At 37.8% G+C, this 20425-nt stretch overlaps 1 protein-coding gene across 3 annotated transcripts in view; it reads left to right on the top strand.

Annotated features, from left to right (window-relative positions):
• Positions 1 to 20318, top strand: part of LOC122627923 (transcriptional regulator ERG homolog) — a 30457-nt gene extending 10139 nt beyond the window's left edge. For 2 of the 3 annotated variants that reach the window (XM_043809563.1, XM_043809562.1), the window contains exons 3-6: positions 6474 to 6533; positions 13397 to 13456; positions 15284 to 15521; positions 16568 to 20318. In XM_043809563.1, coding sequence (XP_043665498.1) covers positions 6474 to 6533; positions 13397 to 13456; positions 15284 to 15521; positions 16568 to 16904 — 695 coding nt within the window. In that variant the 3' untranslated portion in view covers positions 16905 to 20318. The remainder of the gene's footprint in view (positions 1 to 6473; positions 6534 to 13396; positions 13457 to 15283; positions 15522 to 16567) is intronic. The other variant, XM_043809564.1, reaches the window with a different exon arrangement.
• Positions 20319 to 20425: the final 107 nt, after the last annotated feature.

The following is a 20425-nucleotide window of genomic DNA, read 5'->3' as shown; positions in this document are numbered from 1 at the left end:
ACCTCATACCTTGACGGTATCTCAGTTTGTTACCATACGCCAGCACACCATATCATCCTCGACATGTGACTCTTTTCTTCGAGATTCGTGAGACCTTCCTCGTGAGTCGTCCATGTGATGATATATCTCACGACAGCTTGCTTCGATCATAGATTAGACCAGCAGTCCTTTGAAAATAAATGGATCTTTCTAATCCTATTGGTGACATTCCAACAGTTCAAAGTTAATACCAGCTTTCATAAACAGATGGCCTTATCCTAGAGTGCTTTTTTCAATGATTTGGGTGTACTGTAGAGATCATCGTGAATTCATTTAGAATGCAAGGTTCTATCCTTGTTTTATAATCAAAGTAATCAGATATTCCAGAGTTCGACTATTTTCGTATTTGAAAATTCGTCGATGTGTCCCAGTTACTGAGCATACGTTGAACATTTTCCGTGTGTTATAACACGCAGCAACGAAATATGTCCGGTCAATGCATTAACGCGTCGACCGGCTGCGGGCACACGATGTAAATAATCGTTTATTGATTAACTGTTTGACTGCGCAAGTCGAGTTAACTATGGCTAATCTCTGATTTGTAACGCCTCCCATCCTACGTTGGGGTTGCGCTACTAGTAGGTGCGCGGCTTGGCGCGGCAAGGGACGCTGACGAAGGGGTGGAGGAGAGGAAAACGGCAGCGGGGTGGTTTCCCCCTCAGCACGTAGTTTTCGCCCCTGCAACCCTCCTAGCGCTAACACGGAATTAATATCTCGCGAGTTAGCGCCCCATCCCCACCTTTCATCCCCCTCGACGGCCTCAAAACGGAAATGAGCGCGCGGATGCCTCTGCTCTCTCGTTTCTCTTCTCTCTCTCTCTTTCTCTCTCTCTTCTCGTCTCTTTTCACTACTTCGCTTATCGTTGTCTCTTCTTCGTTGCTCGCTTCAGCGACGCAGCAACATGCCGAGACAGAATTTTGTAGTTGCCTCTGAAGACTGAAATTCTACTCGGTGATTATTTTTTAAGCCGAATCTGCGGATTTTTCTTTCTTTATTATTTCCCTTTAACTTTAGTCTCTCTCTTTCTCTTTTTTCTCTCTTTCTGATATTTCGTTCTTGTTCGTTCATTTTCATTTACTACTCTATCTTTCTCTCTCTTTTTCTCTCTCTCTCTCTCTCTGTTTCCCTTTCTCTTTCTCTTTCTCTTTTTCTGATGCGAATTTCTTATTAAATTTGTCGCCGAGACATAAATGTGATTAAGCGTGACGATGAACAGAGTCTATGCTGAAAGTGTACTTGAACAAATGTTAGATCGTAATACGATTGATTTCAAAATCCGTTCATTGATCATAATGAATTGTTGAAGCACAAACCTTCCGGACAATCCGATATAATCATTTTTACAATAATAGGGAAGTGGAGGTTTGAGTTTTGTTACTAAACTTTGTAAGGAGAATCATAAAACGAATGTCCCACTGATGGCAACAAAGGCTCGAAGTCGTTTAGTTCAGCGAGACTGGAGATATGCAAATTCAAGATAATTAGGCTGGATATATGAAGCGTAGACATAGAACGACATGTACGCATTGTGAACTTTAGGGGATGTACACGCGGTCCTTTGTTTGAAGCAACGACTGCATTCTTCCGTAATGTAATTAATGGCTTTCGCTTCTACAGCCATCACCCTCGCTCTTACGCCGTTCCTCTACGCATTTCTACGGAGTTTCATCTTTTCCAGATACGTTTCCTGATGATTTTTTCGAATGGACATTAAAATCGCTGTATAAACAACAATCACGTTCGTCTAAAGATCTCTTTTTCAATCTTCTGTAACGTCAAGTAACATTTAAATATCTGTATTTTTTAAGATTTCCATTTTTCTTAAATACAACTTATGTCAGTAGATATAAGTATAGTTATAGAGTTAACTATTTAGGCTTAAAAGTCGATTTTCATCGTTTCGTAAAATCTTTCACAATAACCTCAATCTTTATTTTCTTATCAAACGAAGAAAAGGAAAAATTAATTTACAGGCCAGAGAATATCTGCACTTATTTCGTAAAGGGATGAATCGAAGGAGAGTTCACTTAATGTCAACGGAAGGCTTTGTACCGATGCCGTTTGCAGTTTGACAAACATGCCAGGAGAACGTGTTCACAAGTGTGTTCTTCTTTAAAATGCTATGCAAAGAGTCGCTGGTTCTTAAATTCTATTTGCGGCTGGTTGCCTGTTTGCTTAGGTACAATGATACAAGGTAGTAAAAAAAGACGAACTTATTTTCAGAGATAGGAATATCACCAACGATACGTTGAATTCCTCGTGTTGGTTGGTTGGTTGGTTTACCCGATGGTTTAGAAGTTGCCCGTGCGTGGATAGGCGCGATGCCATCGGGTCCAAGCAGGGATCCAAGCATATTGTACAAATTGAATGCGAAGAATTATCTGGTAGCCGTTCGAGATATGTATCATCGTACACTTAAGCAGATCTCCCCCACAAACGCAACAAAGTGACACGGTTCTTATCGTGTTACAGTGTGCAGGGAACGAAAACGAGGGAAACGAACGGGGGTTCGGGGGTAGGAGGGAGCTGGTTTGGGCAAGAAGAGAGAAGGGGAAGGTTGAGGTAGCTCGATGCTTCGACAGGCTCTTGGGGTGGGAGTTGGCTGGCTCGAGCTCCCTCGCAGCTCTCTTCTCTATTCCCTCCTCGCAGCTATGCGTCTCGCGTTACAATAGCTGCCCTGTCATGTCTCATGGCATACAATGATATTCCGCGCCCCCGCACTAACAGCCCACGTAGAGCGAGCGAGCAAGCGAGCGAGCAAGCAATGTCGAAGAGAACCATTGGTTGGTCATTAATACCACTACGCCAGTATCTCAAGATAATGCACTCTCGGAAAATCACGAGCAGTATGTATGATTCCCTGTATCCTAAAAGATCCTTTCCACATACTTTTATATATAGACTTTTAGCCGGTATAGTGTAAGTAAGAAGGAGTATACGAGATATTCGTTCAGACTTTTTATTAAGTTTTGTATTATCGTCGAAGTGTACTTGGAATTCTTTTTTTAGAAAATTTATTTGAAAAAATATTCCATATTCTATCGACTCGTTAGAATTCTTACAATGTTTATTCAAGTTATTATACAACTCTCAAAGTCTATGATATGTCCAGTTATGTTAAAGTTCAATACTTCTCATTCAATCTTGAAAATGTAGAATAGTTAAAAATTGATGTATAGACTAGACAAACTTCAGGCGATGTCCATTCAGAATCTACCTGGTATTATCCACTCGAACTCTATCTGGAGTTTGCCAATTCTTTTCCAACTCTGGCAACTTAAAGTATACTATAGGTTCGACACGATGTGAGGGGGTAAGTATCGCGGAAAAGTAGCACCATCGGCTTTCTCCCTTCACAGGCGCACTTTAACCCCCTTGGCATCCCCTAGAACGTACACGCGGACACTCGAGAGCGATCGCGCGTTAAATGCGCCGCTGGCTGTACGCGGTCGCGTGTCGTGCGCGTGCCGCGTCTATCGGTCGTGGTGGTACTGGGGAAAGGGCCTTCTCTCTCTCTCTCTCTCTCTCTCTCTCTCTCTGTCTCTTTCTCTTTCTCTTTCTCTTTCTCTCCCTCTTCAGCACGACCAACACCAACTCCCACGTCACGGTTAAACGGCCTTACCTAACGTCGAACATCCAGAATATCCCGGTAGTATGAATCACAGTTACTCTACTACTCGCTAAGTATTATCTATGTGTATTAGTCAGAACGGCCACTTTCAGTCGTTCCCGTTCACCGATGCAGCTTGAAAACGGTATTTCAATTGCTATAATTCTAAAGAATGCACCATTAGTGATTTATTGTTTACTTATGCATTCGTATAGATACAGGTATAAGAACTAATTATGAGATATCCAATATACTACATATTTTATGACAAAATATGAAAGAAAATTTGCTATTATATGTAAAGGAAGTGTTATATAATTTTAAAGTATATCATTAGTTTGGCTACAATTTTGTTAAATCTGATAAATAATTCTGTCTTAAAAAATTATTACAATATAATCTTATATATATATAACAATAATTTGTTATTGTAAATGAAATATCTATACAGCATTATATATATATTTTATTTACAATATATGATCTATAATATATGATTTATATATGATTTATGATATATTATATGAGCTTTCTTTATTATACATACAAACTAAAGCGATTAAATCCACTGCTCAGAATCTTTTAAAATTTTAGTGCCATTAAAAAATCAATGCTTAACTTGTTATGTTTAAATTAAATTTCCTTAATAATTAGGTCGAACAACACTTCATGATAAAAATGTTAAATAATAAATAATGTACAATGTATATAACGTTATCAATTTTTTCTACTGTTTCTCTTATGAAGTTAATCGATTAGGCAAATGAGCGACTCATATAATCTTCACAGAAATTCTAGAATTAAAGAATCGCGAAGTATTCTGTATCGTAGTAATGACAGAATTATAGAATACATTGAACACACATTCAAAAATACTTCATTTGTCTCATGTACAATTTTCTGATTTCGGAATTAGTAAGACACAGAAAATTAGGAGTTCTTTTCAAGTGGAAGGGAAAACGGTGAACCGATAATCGTAGTGGCGGTAGCATGAGACCGATAAGAATGTTGATAAGAATGGAGAGTGGTTGGGCTAAAACTTAGATAGAAGGAAGGTAAGAGTAAGAGAAGAGGTATCCGGTCAAGGTCCGACTCGAGGAGTCGGCTTTCGCCGTCGGCAGCGTAGGCAAGAAGTACCAGAGTAGAGATATCGGCTGACTATAGAGGAAGGGCACAGCGCAAGCGTCCTTCCACCCCCATCTTGCACGGGGGTGTCAATCCTTGGATAGAGACCGCCCCTAGTGTCGCGTTCACGAGCCAACCCCCGAATGGCATCGTGATGGAGGGCGGGTCGACGTATAGGCACGTCGTCGTTTTCGACGAGCCGTTGAGAGGCTAGAAAAGCAGCAGTGTTACTCGGAGCGGGTAGGCAAGATGATCGGCACCTTTATCGTGCAACCACCTATTATTTTCGCGTTCTATCTAACGACAACAAGAAAAAATTTAAAATTGGCTAAACCCCGCGACGTTCTCGTTCAATCTTGAACGAGTTCGAGCAGCAATTTCTCTTGTGATATGATCGACGAGTCGTGTTGGGATCCAGTGATTATCGAGGACAACGGTGTTAACGCATTATTAACAGAGGGATCAGGCCCATCAACGCAGGGGGGTCGAAAACTCGAGGCTACCTGCCGCGTCGGTGGCAAACCGCGCGATGCTGGACCTCAAAAGTACCGGTACCACCACCGCGGAATTACCACGAACAACAGCTTTCACCAATCTCTCCATGCTTTTTGCCGGTACGTGGGATATATATTCGTTAGAATCGTGATGGTTAGACTGCCATATTTCATCTAATAAATCCATGTTGACAATCATAATTATTTGCTGTGAGATCATCAGGTGATAACGTGAGGGTTGAGATACTAACCTATAGATGATCGTTAAGTCGAGTTGTGTTTGTTAGGTTTTGTGTTGCGTTCAAAGATCGAACAAGTTTTGCACTCGTTATTGAATTTATAAGATAATGGATGCTAACAGGTACGACAGATTGTATCAATCTACTCATTTTTCAGAAAGTAGTGTATTATTGAAATGTCTTCGTTATCAATCAAATGCGAAATATAAATATTTCATAAACTTATATTATATCCTGAAATTCTTTCAATCGATCTTGATGCGTATTCATAATTACAAAGAAAATGTAATAACATTTATTTTATGCATATTTACTCGCGCAGCCTTGACCTAGGTGACCTTTACCTTAGTATAAAATCACAAAGTATACCACATAATAACATCACCTAGATACGTATTTGACGTGTCAGAGATTACATCACGTTGAACGTCGATCGATTTTAACGTCTTCGGAAACATGAAATTTGAGGCTTTATTAATGGACTGTACCCTTAGACCAAACGAAGGGAGACGAAGTAAGAAGTAAAGGTCGAGTCAGCGTCCGCGACTAAGTCGTTGTTTGCCTAGAAAGACCAAGCTTCTGCTACAGCTTGACATACTGCCCTGCGTATGTACACATGCCGGCCACCCTCGTGCCAATAACTGCCAAATGAAAATATATCTGTCTGTAAATACACCGGCGGCATTCGAGACTGCGTCAAAAGTCGAGAAAATTCGTTTTCTGTGGATTTACCTCGGGGCTTTCTTTCTTCATAAAAAAAAAAAAGAGATATAAAACTCATTTTCTATCAACTACCAATTTCTTCAATATTGCTCTTACTTATATCATTGAACCGGTCATCGGCATATCGAAAAGAAAAGATCCAATATTTGAATCTGTAACTTCCAAATCTATAAGAAATGTTAATAATTTAAAAATCTTAAATTGTCATGAATTATAACCTTACATAATGTTGAAATTTTACAGATGCAAGTAGTTCGTACAAAGGAGGCTGGAGTCACGCGACATCGCCGGCTCCTGGCCAGGGTAAGTAATACTTTATCAAATTTTATATTTGCATTGATCAATGGCATCTACGTAAAAGAATAAGATGACGTGGGTGGCTCGATGGTGTCCCGGTATTCCGGTGTCCTGGCGCTTTCCGTCGCTTTGTGCCGCTTTGCCGCGCGTTCAACCGCGGACCCTTTGTGGCCGTCGAGAGTGAACAGCCCTAGGGGTTGTTGAGAGAGAGAGAGAGAGAGAGAGAGAGAGAGAGAGAGAGAGAGAGAGAAACGGCTGCTAGCACAGCAACGAAGTCAACGGAGCGGTTGGCAAAGCAGTGGCGCGTCAAGCGGAGCCTTGTTCATCGTTCTGGACACCTCTACACTAACACAACGATCGTCTTTCGTTGACTCGTGCCCTCGGGGCCGCTTTGTATAAATAACTTGTGCTCACACTTCATGCTGCTACCAGACCAAATGTAAAAAATATTCGCGAACATTCAAGGTGTATGCAGACCGGTGTTACGAGTTACCAAGCTGTTTACTACAAATGTAATGAATGTATATTTTGATAACTCCCAAACATATACCAAGGTAGTATGTGTCCTATTTTTGGCAGTTATCTTTCCTTAAACTTGATATTTATATTTCGTTCATTTTCATGTTTATTCTTTTTCATTTATATTTTATACATTCCACAGATTAGATTTCATTATTTAGGTTTGCATTAATTCCAGATGCATTTTTAAGTTTTAACGAAAAAATTTATTGCACTTCATTTCTGTCGAATTCAATTATCAAATAAATAAAAATTCGAAAACTATGATTCTTTTTTTAAAACTGTTCGAATTAATTAATGCGTTAACGATTGCAATAACTTTTCTTTGCATCCGTACGAGCACATACATACGTATTTGATCACAGACACCATCAGTAGTCGAAAAACAGAAGGCACTCATAGAAGAGAGGACGTAAGATAGTAAGCCGCAGGGTACAATTCTCTGATCGCGAGGGTTGTGCTCTCACGTTGCCTTTGATCAGGTTTACACTCGACGCCATAACATGGTAGGAGCGGACAGCACTGAGGTTCATGAAATTACGCGACGACGCGTCAGATTCGCTTCGTGACCCGGGGCACCTCTGCCACCTCTGTACCATCATCTCTCTCTCTTTCTACCTATTTCTATCTTCCTCTGCGGCTCTTTGCCAGCGTGAAATTGAAATCACAGCTTCTCTCTCTTCTCTATAGTGTTCAATAGCTAGCGTCGTTTGTGCTAAGAGTACAAACCAACCAAATTAAACCTCGCCTGTTCCTTTGGAAGCCACCTACAAATTCTACGTCAAACGTAGTTTCAACGTAGACGATATTTAACGTGTCCTAGGCAATTTTGCATAAATCGATATTACTGCTTGATATCTTTCGTGACACATTGAAAAGCAAAAGTACTTGATTCTTTTTATTTTATTTTATTTTATTTTTTTTTTTTTTTCATAATAGATCTGACTCTTACTGACCTAGCTTTCGTTTTACAATTTTATAAATCTTAATAAGCGAATCTTACAATTCTTTTTAAATGAAGTTGGTATATCTACTTCTAGTACAAATCATCGGTGACCCCCATGCCAGTCAACGTGTTAACGTACATTTTACATAATGAATTTATTGCACGCGAGACACAAGTTAGTTACCATTCCATCGTACGTGTTCCATCGCGTGATGCTTTGTACGGAAGAACAATGGAAAGAAAAATCAGGGTAGGACTTTAAAAACACGCTTGCTTTAGATTGCAAAGTACCGATCTCGATTTCGAAGAAGGTTCTGGCTACTAAGTAGTAAATTCAAGCAAGAGTTTCTGATAAAAATGACTTTCTTCAAACTCTTTCTTTAACATCGTGTCCACTAACACGGGACAGTTCGATTAATAAATGGAACATTCGAAAATCCATGAAGCTATACTTAAAGATATTATATTTGTTGCAACCTTATACATATGAAGATTAATTCAGCGAGCTATAAATTAAGCCTTTTGCACTATAATTATTTCAATAATTTTTTCTTAGTGAACTCTGATATAATTTTTTAAATTTCTGATAATCATATTATGTGTATACATACGGACATGTACACATGTATACACATGTACTTTCTAACCAATTAATTAATCTGTTTCACAATTTGTTTTATTAACTACATGAAGTGTCAAGTCAGAGATGATTCAACAGTTTTATGGATAAATATTATCATCACTCCTATGAAGACCTCGTAGCGCAAAAGAATTAATATGTTTCGAGCACGATTGGTGCACGAATGATTTTTTTTTTTTTTTTTTTGATGAATTTTTTTTCAATATTAATAAATCACAATAAACATATCAATCAAAAACATGTGGAAATTGGTGTAAGATAAGTGACAAGTGGATATATTCAAAATTCAAGCTAGGGAAACTACGTAACTCTTGTTCTCAATACAGCAATATTTTTCAATGATTCTCAAGTAAAGATTGGAATTGGGAAAAAGAGAAAAGGAAAAAAAAAGAAAGTGATCCGGTCTTAGAGAAGGTTTTACGACTAGGGTAGGTGGGAAAAAAAAAGACTTTAAGGCGAGTGGCGTTAGGAACAAAAGTACTTCCTCTGCCCCCTTTCCTTCTTCCTCTTCTCAAGCGCGTGTGCCTCTCGCGTGACTTCCTGACCCGAAGCGAGCGGACCTCGACCCCCTGTACCCACTGTGTGTTTGTGTGTGTGAGTGTGCTCGCGCGTCCGTCCGAGGGCAACCCTAACTTCCCTATGATAATTACGTAGTCCGACACGGCGCGTGCCAAACGACCAAACGTGATCAGACCTGATCACTGATTGTTATCTCTCTTTCTCTCTCTTTCTCTCTTTTCCTATTCTTTTTTGTATCTTAAATTAAAGTTAAGATTTTCTAAGTTTCTTAAAAGAAAATTTCCTTATACACCCAAAGCATTTTTTCTTACTAGGCAATGTAGCCACTTTGATAGAAGGGACAAGGGGATTCGTGCTTGATAGACGTTCAACGACGCAGGGTTAAAGTGGAAGCGCAATCCATGCACCCTCCTAACGGAGAATCGGAGATGAATGCGAGCCGATATGGCGGGGGAGTCTCGAAACGCGCAAGCAGCCATGCGTGAACGTGTCACGCATAGGCACGTGCCCGTGTATGTACTACCGAAAGACATAATACGAACTGCGAGACACGGCGACTCCGTCGTCGTATCCTGCGACCCCTCCAATATGCTACGGGCATTTCTTTGACAATTCCATTCTGTTGCCCGTAGAACGTTGCTCGTTGAAGGAGAGAAGGATAAAAAGAAAAAAAAAAGAAAAAATAGGAAGAATAATGGAGTGGCCGAGATAAGAACTCACTCTTACTCTCTTACTCTCACACTCTCTTTCTCTTTTTATCTTTCATTACAAATCGAGCCGTGACGATCCTTTATTTTCTTCAGGCACGCGCCCGCTCGTAAATAATGATCGATGATCCTACGTAAATCTGACGCGATCTCGATGATACGTAGAAACGTAATATTATACAGTAGACCTCCTGTATAATACGAGGGATATTTACAGTTCTGTGCGTTATATGAATTTGTGTTGTACGAGTCACAGGTTGTTCAAATCTGGATTACGTATGATTTTGAAGAGACATTTTCATATTAAATGATAAAAGATTCATTATTAGAATATTTCAGTTTTTAAATCATCTTTACATTTTTCTCTATGAAAGAAATCATGATTGCAAGAAAAATTAATTTATTGCAGGATAATGAAACATTTTACTCTATTCTTTTTATAACGTTTCAATTAAAAATAATACAAAATAAATATGATACATAATAATAATAAGTATAGATAGATATATGCATAAGGAAAAGTATTCACATCGATTTTTAATTTAAAGAATTTTCATCTGCAACCTTTGTGATATTCTAATTTTATCTCAAAACTTTTTCCAAAAATATATTCACAAAGTGTTATATATAAGGATTATCTGATGAACCTGTGTTATGGGGGAAGGGGAGGTTACTATATTTCTTTTCTAAATCTCTATGTATTAATAATAAAAACACGTCACTTTCGAGATGACTGCTGAAGGAAGAAAAACGTTAAAAACGTTTCTCTCGCTTTTTTTTTTCTTTTTTTTTTTTTATTCTTCCTTTCTTTCTCCTCGTAAATCTGGCAGCGCGAAGACCATGGTCACGCGTCGTTTCCCGGTGACTTGTTGCCCACGATCCGTGTCCCCTGAGCGTGTCCCCCAGCTCCTGAACGCGGTTCCGCACTGGGAAAGACCCGCTCGACTTTCTGACCGCACGACGAAGAGTCAAAGTCGCGCGTAAAGTCGTCACGCTTTTTCCTTCCCTATGAAATTCTCTTGGCATACAGTATATACACATATATAAATATATAGTACACACACACATATATATATATACACATATATATTTTTTTCTTTACTGTTTATTTTTTGCTTTTCTCTTTGCTTTTATTTTGAAAAATTTTTTACATTTCGTATATTCGTACATTTTTATATTCTTGATATTTTCAGCAATGTTGTTTTGCAAAAAGAAAAAATATGAAATCGAGCGTGATTATGATGAATTATGTTTCGGAAGATAAAAAAAAAAAAATTTTAAATAAAGGAAAAAATAAAAGAAAAAGCTTAAGCTAGAGAAGGTGACAAGATCGTGACACGTCGTTCACTTGAGAACTTTTAAAAAGAGCCTCGCGTGCCGAGTCACGCGAAGACGTGACTTATAACTTAGCACTAGGTTTCTTAACTTCCTCGTTTAAAACGACTCGACTCTAGAACACCCTTCTTCCTTTAGATGAGACAATGTTGAAGATAAAAGTGTTGTTTCGAGTTGAAGAAAATCGAGAGAAAACATGTTGAAATTTTGTCGAGTTTTTCCAAGCCAGAAAAAAAGAAAAGGATAAAGATAAAAATAAAGATAAAGAAGAAGGTAGTTGGTAGATCTCATACCCCTTGACTGATAGAATAGCAGCATTGTCGTTGTGCTAGCTATGTTTGAAGGAGCGAAAAAGAGCTCAGTAAGCCGGAATAACGGGGACCTTTGATCCTCCCTCGAGGAAGGTACGTGCGCCTAACGGGATTACCCCGCCCAACGTAATTGCTTGGAATGTGCGGATATAGACGCGACAATAGGGAACTTGGACGAATCCAAAACCGATCGTTGATGTTCTTAACTAGAATCTATAAAACTGGGCAGCGTATATATTTTTTTGTAATATTTCCAAATGTTCATGATCTTAAATCTTAATAATACTATCTAGTACAAAGTGTACTATATAAAACTTTTATATATATATATATATATTAATAGATTTTGATTCATTTCAAGAGTCGTGTAACATTAGAACAAAGTAAACCTGAATACTTTCGAAAAAAGGAATCTTAGTCGAAATCCAAGAAAAAAGAAAAAAATAATAAATCTTGCAACCCTGCGGCTACGCTGATTGAGGCGGACCCCATGGACAACGTGAGATTCGTCGACGCCTGGCAAAGATCGTCTCCTTGCTTGTCCGAACCCTCGATGATGCTTTTTCCCGGTCGTCTCAATCAGAAGCGAAATCAAATTGTTTAACACAGCGGATACCAACTGCTATTTAAAGCTAGCATCTGCCGTTCTGCTTGTCAACGACATTCCAACGATGTGATTTTGATTTTTCTTTATATATTTCTTGATAATTCTTTTTTTATTTTCGATTTAAACGTCACGATTATCACGAAATTTCTCAAAAACTGACGAAATCTTTATCATGTATCTCGATTTACATATTATGCTAATATGAGATATAAATTGACAAAATCTTTACTTATTCTAATCGCATATTTAATGAGATCAGAATGAATCTTCAATATTTAGGTTTGCATTCATCATACTTGCATGGTTTAGAGATTCACTTTTAGATTTTAATTATAAAACATATGATTATTCAATATTTACCTCTCTGTGACCAAGTTGTACAGATAAAAGAATACAAAAAGAAAACAAAAACTAACAAAGATAACAGTACCATCAGATGATTCATTAAAACAACGTGTCAGATTTTTGCAACAGATCGCAGCGTTAACTTCTAATTTTTTTATTTTTATCTAATGACATATAAATTGATCGTCAAATTGGTACGATCTTCCAACGAAACGGAGTATAACGAAGCGAAATTAAGGGGCATTGTGTCTTAAACAGATTGCACACTCGTATGTACGTGATCACTGCCCAAGTTCCTCGTAAGAACGAATGAACACACACACATACACACACAGACAGACAGACAGACGCATAAACATACATACGTACGTGTGTACACAAAGCGTGTGCAAAGACGAGTAGACGAGAGGTAGACGAGAAGAAGAAATTGGGGGGTGATAAGAAGTAGGATCGAAGCGATGAGCATGGAGAAACGTATACGGAGCACTCAGCCCTGTGTTTGCCTACACGGAAATCCTCTCTAACGGATTCTAACGCTCGACCGGGCTTTATACTTTTGTCCGTCTTTGACCGGCCGATAACTTTTTTTCTTTTATCTCTCATTGTTTTCCTACAAATTTTATCTACTCGTTGACTGCGCATAAGCTCATATCATTAATATCTTAAAGATTCGATGATATTAAATATAAAATTTTTCGAAGTCTTCATGTAACTACGTATTAATTGTTATAGTAATCATTTGAATTTATATTGGAAGGATACTGATCATTTAAAATAGCTTACAACGTGAATATATAATAATATGAACTAATATTACGACAAAAATTCAGCATTTTAATATATCATTCGGTGCATTAAATTTTTAAAAAATTAAATCATTTTGATTTATTCGATTCGGGTGCTAGTACATTCCTTCTTTTTTCTTTTTTTTTTTTTTTAGGGTACGGAAGCAGCCTATCAAAGTCGGCGTTGGACACTCACAGCCACCTCAGGCAGCCTGGTATGTAGTAGGTAGATATTCTTGAGAAGTTCAAGTATTTATCTCTATTCAAACTTTCATAGAAAATGAAATATTCCCTTAAATCTAACAAGACATACTTTATCGTTAAATATTATTTCTTACGAAGTCTCGACGGTTCGAAGAAAATACATTCGTGAAGATGCGAGTATGACCTGATTCTTAATACAGCTAGACATAGTTCAGAAAGGCAAACGCACGGAATGACCTTCGCGATTATTACATTACTCGCTAATCGCGCAAACGATATACGCGAAGTTTCAGCCTCCAGATTTTCTCGTGCCACGCCCAGAAATTTCTCCTTTCGGCCGATCGATCGGTCTAAATGAACGTTCTCTTTCGAACTGGAGTTTCTCCTTTCTCCAGAATTTTCGAACTCGAATCAGAAACAAATGTGTCGTATAAAACATTATAATTTTGACTTGAAAGATATTCGTATTAATTTAATATGTATTAAAGAAAGATTAATCATTTCTAAGAATATTGCAATATCCTTTATAACGGATCCTTTATTATTGAGATACATATTATGTATCACTCAATTAATATTTTGATCCTGAGAGCGAACGAATATATTTTGATAAAAAAGTACATACATGCCCAACGTTTTAGGATAGGCCATTGACGTGGTGATAATCTGAAGATAGAAAATATCATTGAAAACGATTAATCAAAAGTCCTTTTATTAAATTGTTTTCGATGCTTCGGTCTCGTATATTACGAAAGCTTGCTTCCCTAGTTGTGAGCACACACATTGGTATACCGCGCCCCTTTCCATTATTAACTCGTAAGTGAGTTACCATTCGATCGAAAGGCGATCGCTCTGCCACGTATTCGGGGAACTCAACTAGCGAAACGACCTTTGAGGTCCGGCAATTCGGATACCCCATCCTCGTCGTCTACATCTATCTGCTTCTGTCTGTCTGTCTGTTTGGCTGTCTCTCTCTCTCTCTCTCCCTCTCTCCCTCTCCCTCTCTTTCTCTCTCTTCATCCCTTCATAATCTCTCGAAATATATTTCCACGGAAGTCGTCTAGATAAACGAAAAGATAATGTACTTTCATGGTCGTCGATTTCCAGACGATATTTCAAAGTTGATGAAATTATATTTAAACTTTTGCAAAAGTATGTTTTATATACTGAAATAAATTTCAATTAGGATAGTTTTATTGGATCGTACACATGTATTTCCTAATATTTACATGACATGTTACATACTTTGCAATTTACGATTTGCAATAAGTCATATCTTTAGTTCAATACTCTGGAACTTCAGGATAAGAAAGTATTAAGCTAGCATAGATTTTTGACCAATGCGAAGACATTCGCGGACGCCCTTTGAACCACTCCGTCGACGGTACCTCCAATTGAAATTATTATGATCCAAACGAACTCTATTCTATTGTAGGGTTGCGATTATATCCTTTTGTACGACTCTAGAGCCCTTCAAGTCTGAGCAGTAGCGAGCGACGGTGATGACGCATTGTAAAGCTTTTAAAGAGCGATACGGGGAACACGAGGAAATAACCGTGTAATGGATAGGTATATGCTTCGGGGAAAAGGGCAAGAAATGACATCCGATTTCTTCCATGGAGAAAGAATACAATATTTTAAAACGTATGAAAATAAAAGGAAAATAAATGTTTAAAAATTTACATTTAGAAGGGTTTGCAAAATTATCGTCGTCGTCATTGTTCGTCGTTTATATAAAAAAATATATATATATATATTGAAAAAGAATCGATTAAAATTATCAGACAAAACAGAAGTTAAATAAGAATTTGTTAATATGTCGATTTGATTACTTCCAGACCCCTACCAAATGTTTAGCGCGACGAGTAGTCGCTTGGCAAGTTCAGGGTCCGGTCAAATTCAGCTCTGGCAGTTCCTACTCGAACTTTTATCCGACTCAAGCAACGCCGCGTGCATTACGTGGGAAGGAACCAACGGTGAATTCAAGTTGACCGACCCAGATGAGGTGGCAAGACGTTGGGGCGAGAGAAAGTCGAAACCGAACATGAACTACGACAAATTGTCGAGGGCCTTAAGGTAAGCTTTTCTTATCTTTCGTAATAAAACATAAAAAGGTATTTTATCTTGAATTTTTAATTGCGAACGATTAGATAGATCGATTTGCAAATATACTAAACGATTCTTTTATCTAATGAACGTACTAATATAAAACGTTGGATAACAAACGATTTCGTACCATACTACGATCCTATACTATGATCAAAATTCGACAGGAGGAAAAAAGGAAAAAAGCAAAAAAAAAAAGAGAAAAGTAGAAAAGACGGCACAAAACGCGGTTACGTTGTCGTATGGACGATGCACGACGGCCGTTGTTGAGAATCGTAAAGGTAGAGGGAGAAATTTCAATCACTGTTACCCAGACCGGCAGACGCGGCTATTATTTTTCGATCAGATCCACTGATTATATTACGCGACTGCTCGCTTTTCGTTCCCGCTCCCCGTTCCACTTCACTCCCGGTTCGTAGCAGGAACCTTTTAGATGTATTCCAAAACGGTGAGAGCGAAAAATTACGAGTGGTACAACGCACGCTTTCACCCTTCGCCAATACGCTTCCATCGTCCCTCAATGTTCCACGTGAACGTTTAAAATTGGTAATGGTTGGGATTCACATTTCGTGAATTCGCTCGTTGATATAGAACATCAGGAATGATCGGTAGTCGGCCTGAATGATCAATACATTATACGAATGATCGGTATAAAATTTTAATAAATTAGTATACTTTCTAAATAATTCGATAGACGACATGGATCAAATCAATAGACAATATCAAAATAATTAGCAGATATATTTTCTAATAATTAGAATGATCGGTAGCCGGCTTGAATGATCGATACATTATACGAATGATCGGTATAAAATTTAAATAAATTAGTATACTTTCTAAATAATTCGATAGACGACATGAATCAAATCAATAGATAATATCAAAATAATTAGCAGATATACTTTCTAATAATTAGAAGACGAGGTTAGTAATCTGGAAAAAATATTGAATAAACAAGCTATAAATACATTTCTAGTCTAATCACAAAATCCTTCCGATGGATCATTGTTCTACAGGTACTACTACGATAAGAACATCATGACGAAGGTCCACGGGAAGAGGTACGCGTACAAGTTCGACTTTCAAGGTCTAGCAGCAGCTACGCAACCAGCTGCGGCTGATCCCGCGGCATACAAATACCAAAGTGAGCTCTTCATGTCTGGTTATGGTCATGCAAAGTTAAACTTGATGCCACCACCAGCAGCATCAGTTTCCGTTTCGGTACCAGGTGGTCTTTTCCAATCAGCATCCAGTTATTGGTCGACGACACCAAGTGCGAATCTTTACGCTGGTCACCACACGGCATCGGGACACGTGCCGCCACATCTTGGCACCTACCCCCATTACGCATGACCTTCTGCTGAACATTGGGGCACTCTTGGTACGCCGCGTTAATGATACCATCTAATCGTAACTGAGAAAATCTCTTTCGGGACAAAAACGTCTAATAACTCGGGAAAAAAGCGTCTTGATACGCACTTATCACGTCCAAAATCGATTAATGGGACGTGTGTTAAAACAACATCGTGCACCGTCGCACCCTATTAAACTAACTCCCTTCAACAAATCCATAAATCACCTTGCTCTCTTTTACCTATCGAGTTAATGATTTTTATCCACTATTACGTATACTACCGTCCACGAGATATTTTTTTCATATACCTAATTTATTCAAAAACTTGAGTAAACTCTCTTCTTTATTATATAATATTCGTTTATTATATAATATTTAATATTTAAATGATTATTATTATTATTTTATTATTACAAAATTAGCATCTATCTTTACGTTAACGTGTTAATGAGTTTGTTTTAATAAATGAAATAACATTTACAATTGCATATGATAGATACAGGAAACAGTTGATAGCTTAGAAACGGTAGTCTACGCAGTAGTACGAGTCAACGGAGATTCATCGCCAATTATTTAAATTCGTACCAAAATCAAACCCAAAATCCTTTTCCCTACCGACGTTCCGCGATTCTTCGATACAGGATTAAGAAGCAAATACGTGAATTCTTGAGTATTCGCGTTCTCGTCTTGTGACAATGAAAACGTGAACAACTCGGGACGAACAATCCCCGTCGGACAATTTCGCGAAACTTTCGTGGTCGACGGTGCGCTCGGATTCTTGTAAGATCATTGTAAATAAAATATATTGCATTACGCGAACGATCGAGAAGTTTATATGACGATTCTCTTGAATCACGATTTATCCTTACATATTTTTCAGGACATTTACGAATAGATAATTTTTTTGATTTTTGTCTCTCTTCTTTTTTTGATGATCGATAGAAACAAATGAAAGATAATTATTCTGATAATATTGAGATGTTATCGAAATATTAACGAACGAATAACGATGTCATTTCCGTAAATTAACACGATGGAAAGCAATCATGTAACGATAAATCGTACGATCGGAGTTGGTCTATCTAAACGTCGATTCGTCTATTGATAAGGACCCAGCGTGATTCCATCAGCGAAATGTTGAATTTTGCAGCCCGATCGAATCGGTTATGATGAGACGTCAGATAGTTCAAAAAGGAACATTCAAAAATACAAATATACAAAAATAATCCGTTATGAGTGTCATATCAAACATTTGCATCTATTTATCACACACAATTTTAAAACGATAGATACACGATTTGAAAAAGCTAATTCATATGTTCCAAAATAAATAGCATGGCACTTTGGATTGGCAAAATACGTAACCGATTGTCGATTAGGGTTAAAAGCAATGCGTGTATTATAAATTCTTTTAACTTATTTGTTATATAATAATAATAATAATAATACTAATAATAATAATAATAATAATAATAATTATAATAATAATAATAATAATAATAATTATAATTATAATTATAATTATAATAATAATAATAATGATAATGCTAATGATAATGGTATAGATAGAGATGCCTCGTCGTGTCGTTTAACGACAGGTAATAGCAAATATACGCTTCTTGATACTGTGACATACAGTGGCAAAGAAGTGTCAGTTCGACCGCGACAAATTTAAAAAATTAATAATAATAATGATGCTGAAAAGAAAAAAAATACACCACGCAGCGAGTTAACATCGATTCTCTCTCATCCGAACTTACAATATTATTACATTATACGTACATACGTATATACCTATTACATACCGAAATGCAAAGGAAAAAGAAAAAAAGAGAAAGAGATCCATGGTTTCTTTACGCGATATTTATTTTCCATGATCGATTAGTAGTCCTTCTAGTCAGACGGACGTGAACGAATGAACAGAGAGATATTCGACACAGAGAGTAATAAATATTTTCTATGAAACGATGTTTTTCAATAAATATTCCTTCAATACGTGTGTGGCTACTCTATCTATGCAAACAACAATCGAGGATATAGCTCGGTGAGAGGCCAAGGATGATGATTATTAGTTAGCCCTCGTCGAAGAACGCCGAACGCCGAAATTTCGAAAAAAAACAAACTCCCTCTCACCCTTCTTCCCCACCCACGCTCATCCTATTCCCTTCCCCTCCCCCAACAAGTCCCCTATTTTCTTCACTGAAATCCGAGATAATCTTTTATTGTATGTTATATTAGCCCCGTTTTCGTCCTAAACGATGTACCTCTGTCATAGAAGCGTAACTCCCGAAGTCGTATGCTGTACAATATACCATCCGTAAGAAAAGAAAAAGAAAAAGAAAAAAAGAAGTAAGAAGCAATTTATAGAATTACTTTTAACGATCAAAAATGCTGCTCCGTACGATCCATAGAATCGCTTTATATGTATGTATGTATGTATAGGGTGATATAATCGACAAGACGAAAAAAAAAAAGAAAGAAAACAAATAAGAAAAAAAAAAAAAAAGAGAGATAAGGTGGCTTCTCGTTTCTCGATTGGCAATACTAGATGCGATTCCATGGAATGTCGGAGAAATGCTCGTGTAGATAGGATGTTTTCATGTGTAGACACGTAGAAACATAGACGAATTAGATTTAGATCGCGAGTGAGTGTGGGTGGTGAGTGTGTATATGTATATGTGTATGTGTATGTGTATGCGAGAGAGAGAGAGAGAGAAAGAGAGAGAATGAGAGAATGTATTATGTGAGCGTGTATGTATGTATGTATGTATGTAGGAAGAAAGAGAGAGAGAATGTAACGTTGAAATCGAATCGGACGAATGTGATGTACTTTAAGTGTGCGTGTATGCGTGTGTGTTATGTTTGTCTCTCTCCGAGCGTATCCGCGAGAGTGGGCGTGATTTTTAAAAATGGTGGAAAGGCGATGATAACGATGACGACGATGATGATGACGACGATGACAATGATAGATGCAAGGGCGGCGAGGATGTCTGGCACTAGCGTAGACCGCGTTAGGTTAGGTAGATAAGCGACCCCTCTCACGCAGCAAGAAAAGTACATACACACCATATACATACATAGGAGAGAGCCTCAAAGGTCAGGAAACAAGCGGCTGCTACGTATATACGATGGCTACGACGACGGTCAGGTGGAGAGGAATGGAAGAAAAGGAACGCAAAAGAAAAAAAATAGAGAGAAAAGAGAAAGAGAGAGACAGAGAGAATGAAAATGGAACAAGAAGAAGAAGCAACAACAACAACAAAAAAAAAAGAAAGAAAGAAAGAAGTAAAGAAAAGGAATGCGAGAGAAAGAGGGGGCGCTGTTGTTGTTCTTGTTGTCGTGCGCTTGTATTAAAGTCGCCATGTTCTAATTAAACGTGCCGACGGGGTTGTATCAGTCGTCGGCAAAATCAATGTGAACAGTACAGTGTCCAAAGTTGTGTATTGTAGGTGTGTGTATATCTTTGTCTCTCTCTTTCTCTCTCTCTCTCTCTCTCTCTCTCTCTCTCCCTCCCTCTCTC

Source organism: Vespula pensylvanica, chromosome 3, assembly GCF_014466175.1.
Source record: "Vespula pensylvanica isolate Volc-1 chromosome 3, ASM1446617v1, whole genome shotgun sequence".
NCBI lineage: Eukaryota > Metazoa > Arthropoda > Insecta > Hymenoptera > Vespidae > Vespula > Vespula pensylvanica.
The sequence above is the reverse complement of the archived record's forward strand: the minus strand, read 5'-3'. Positions and strand labels throughout refer to the sequence as shown.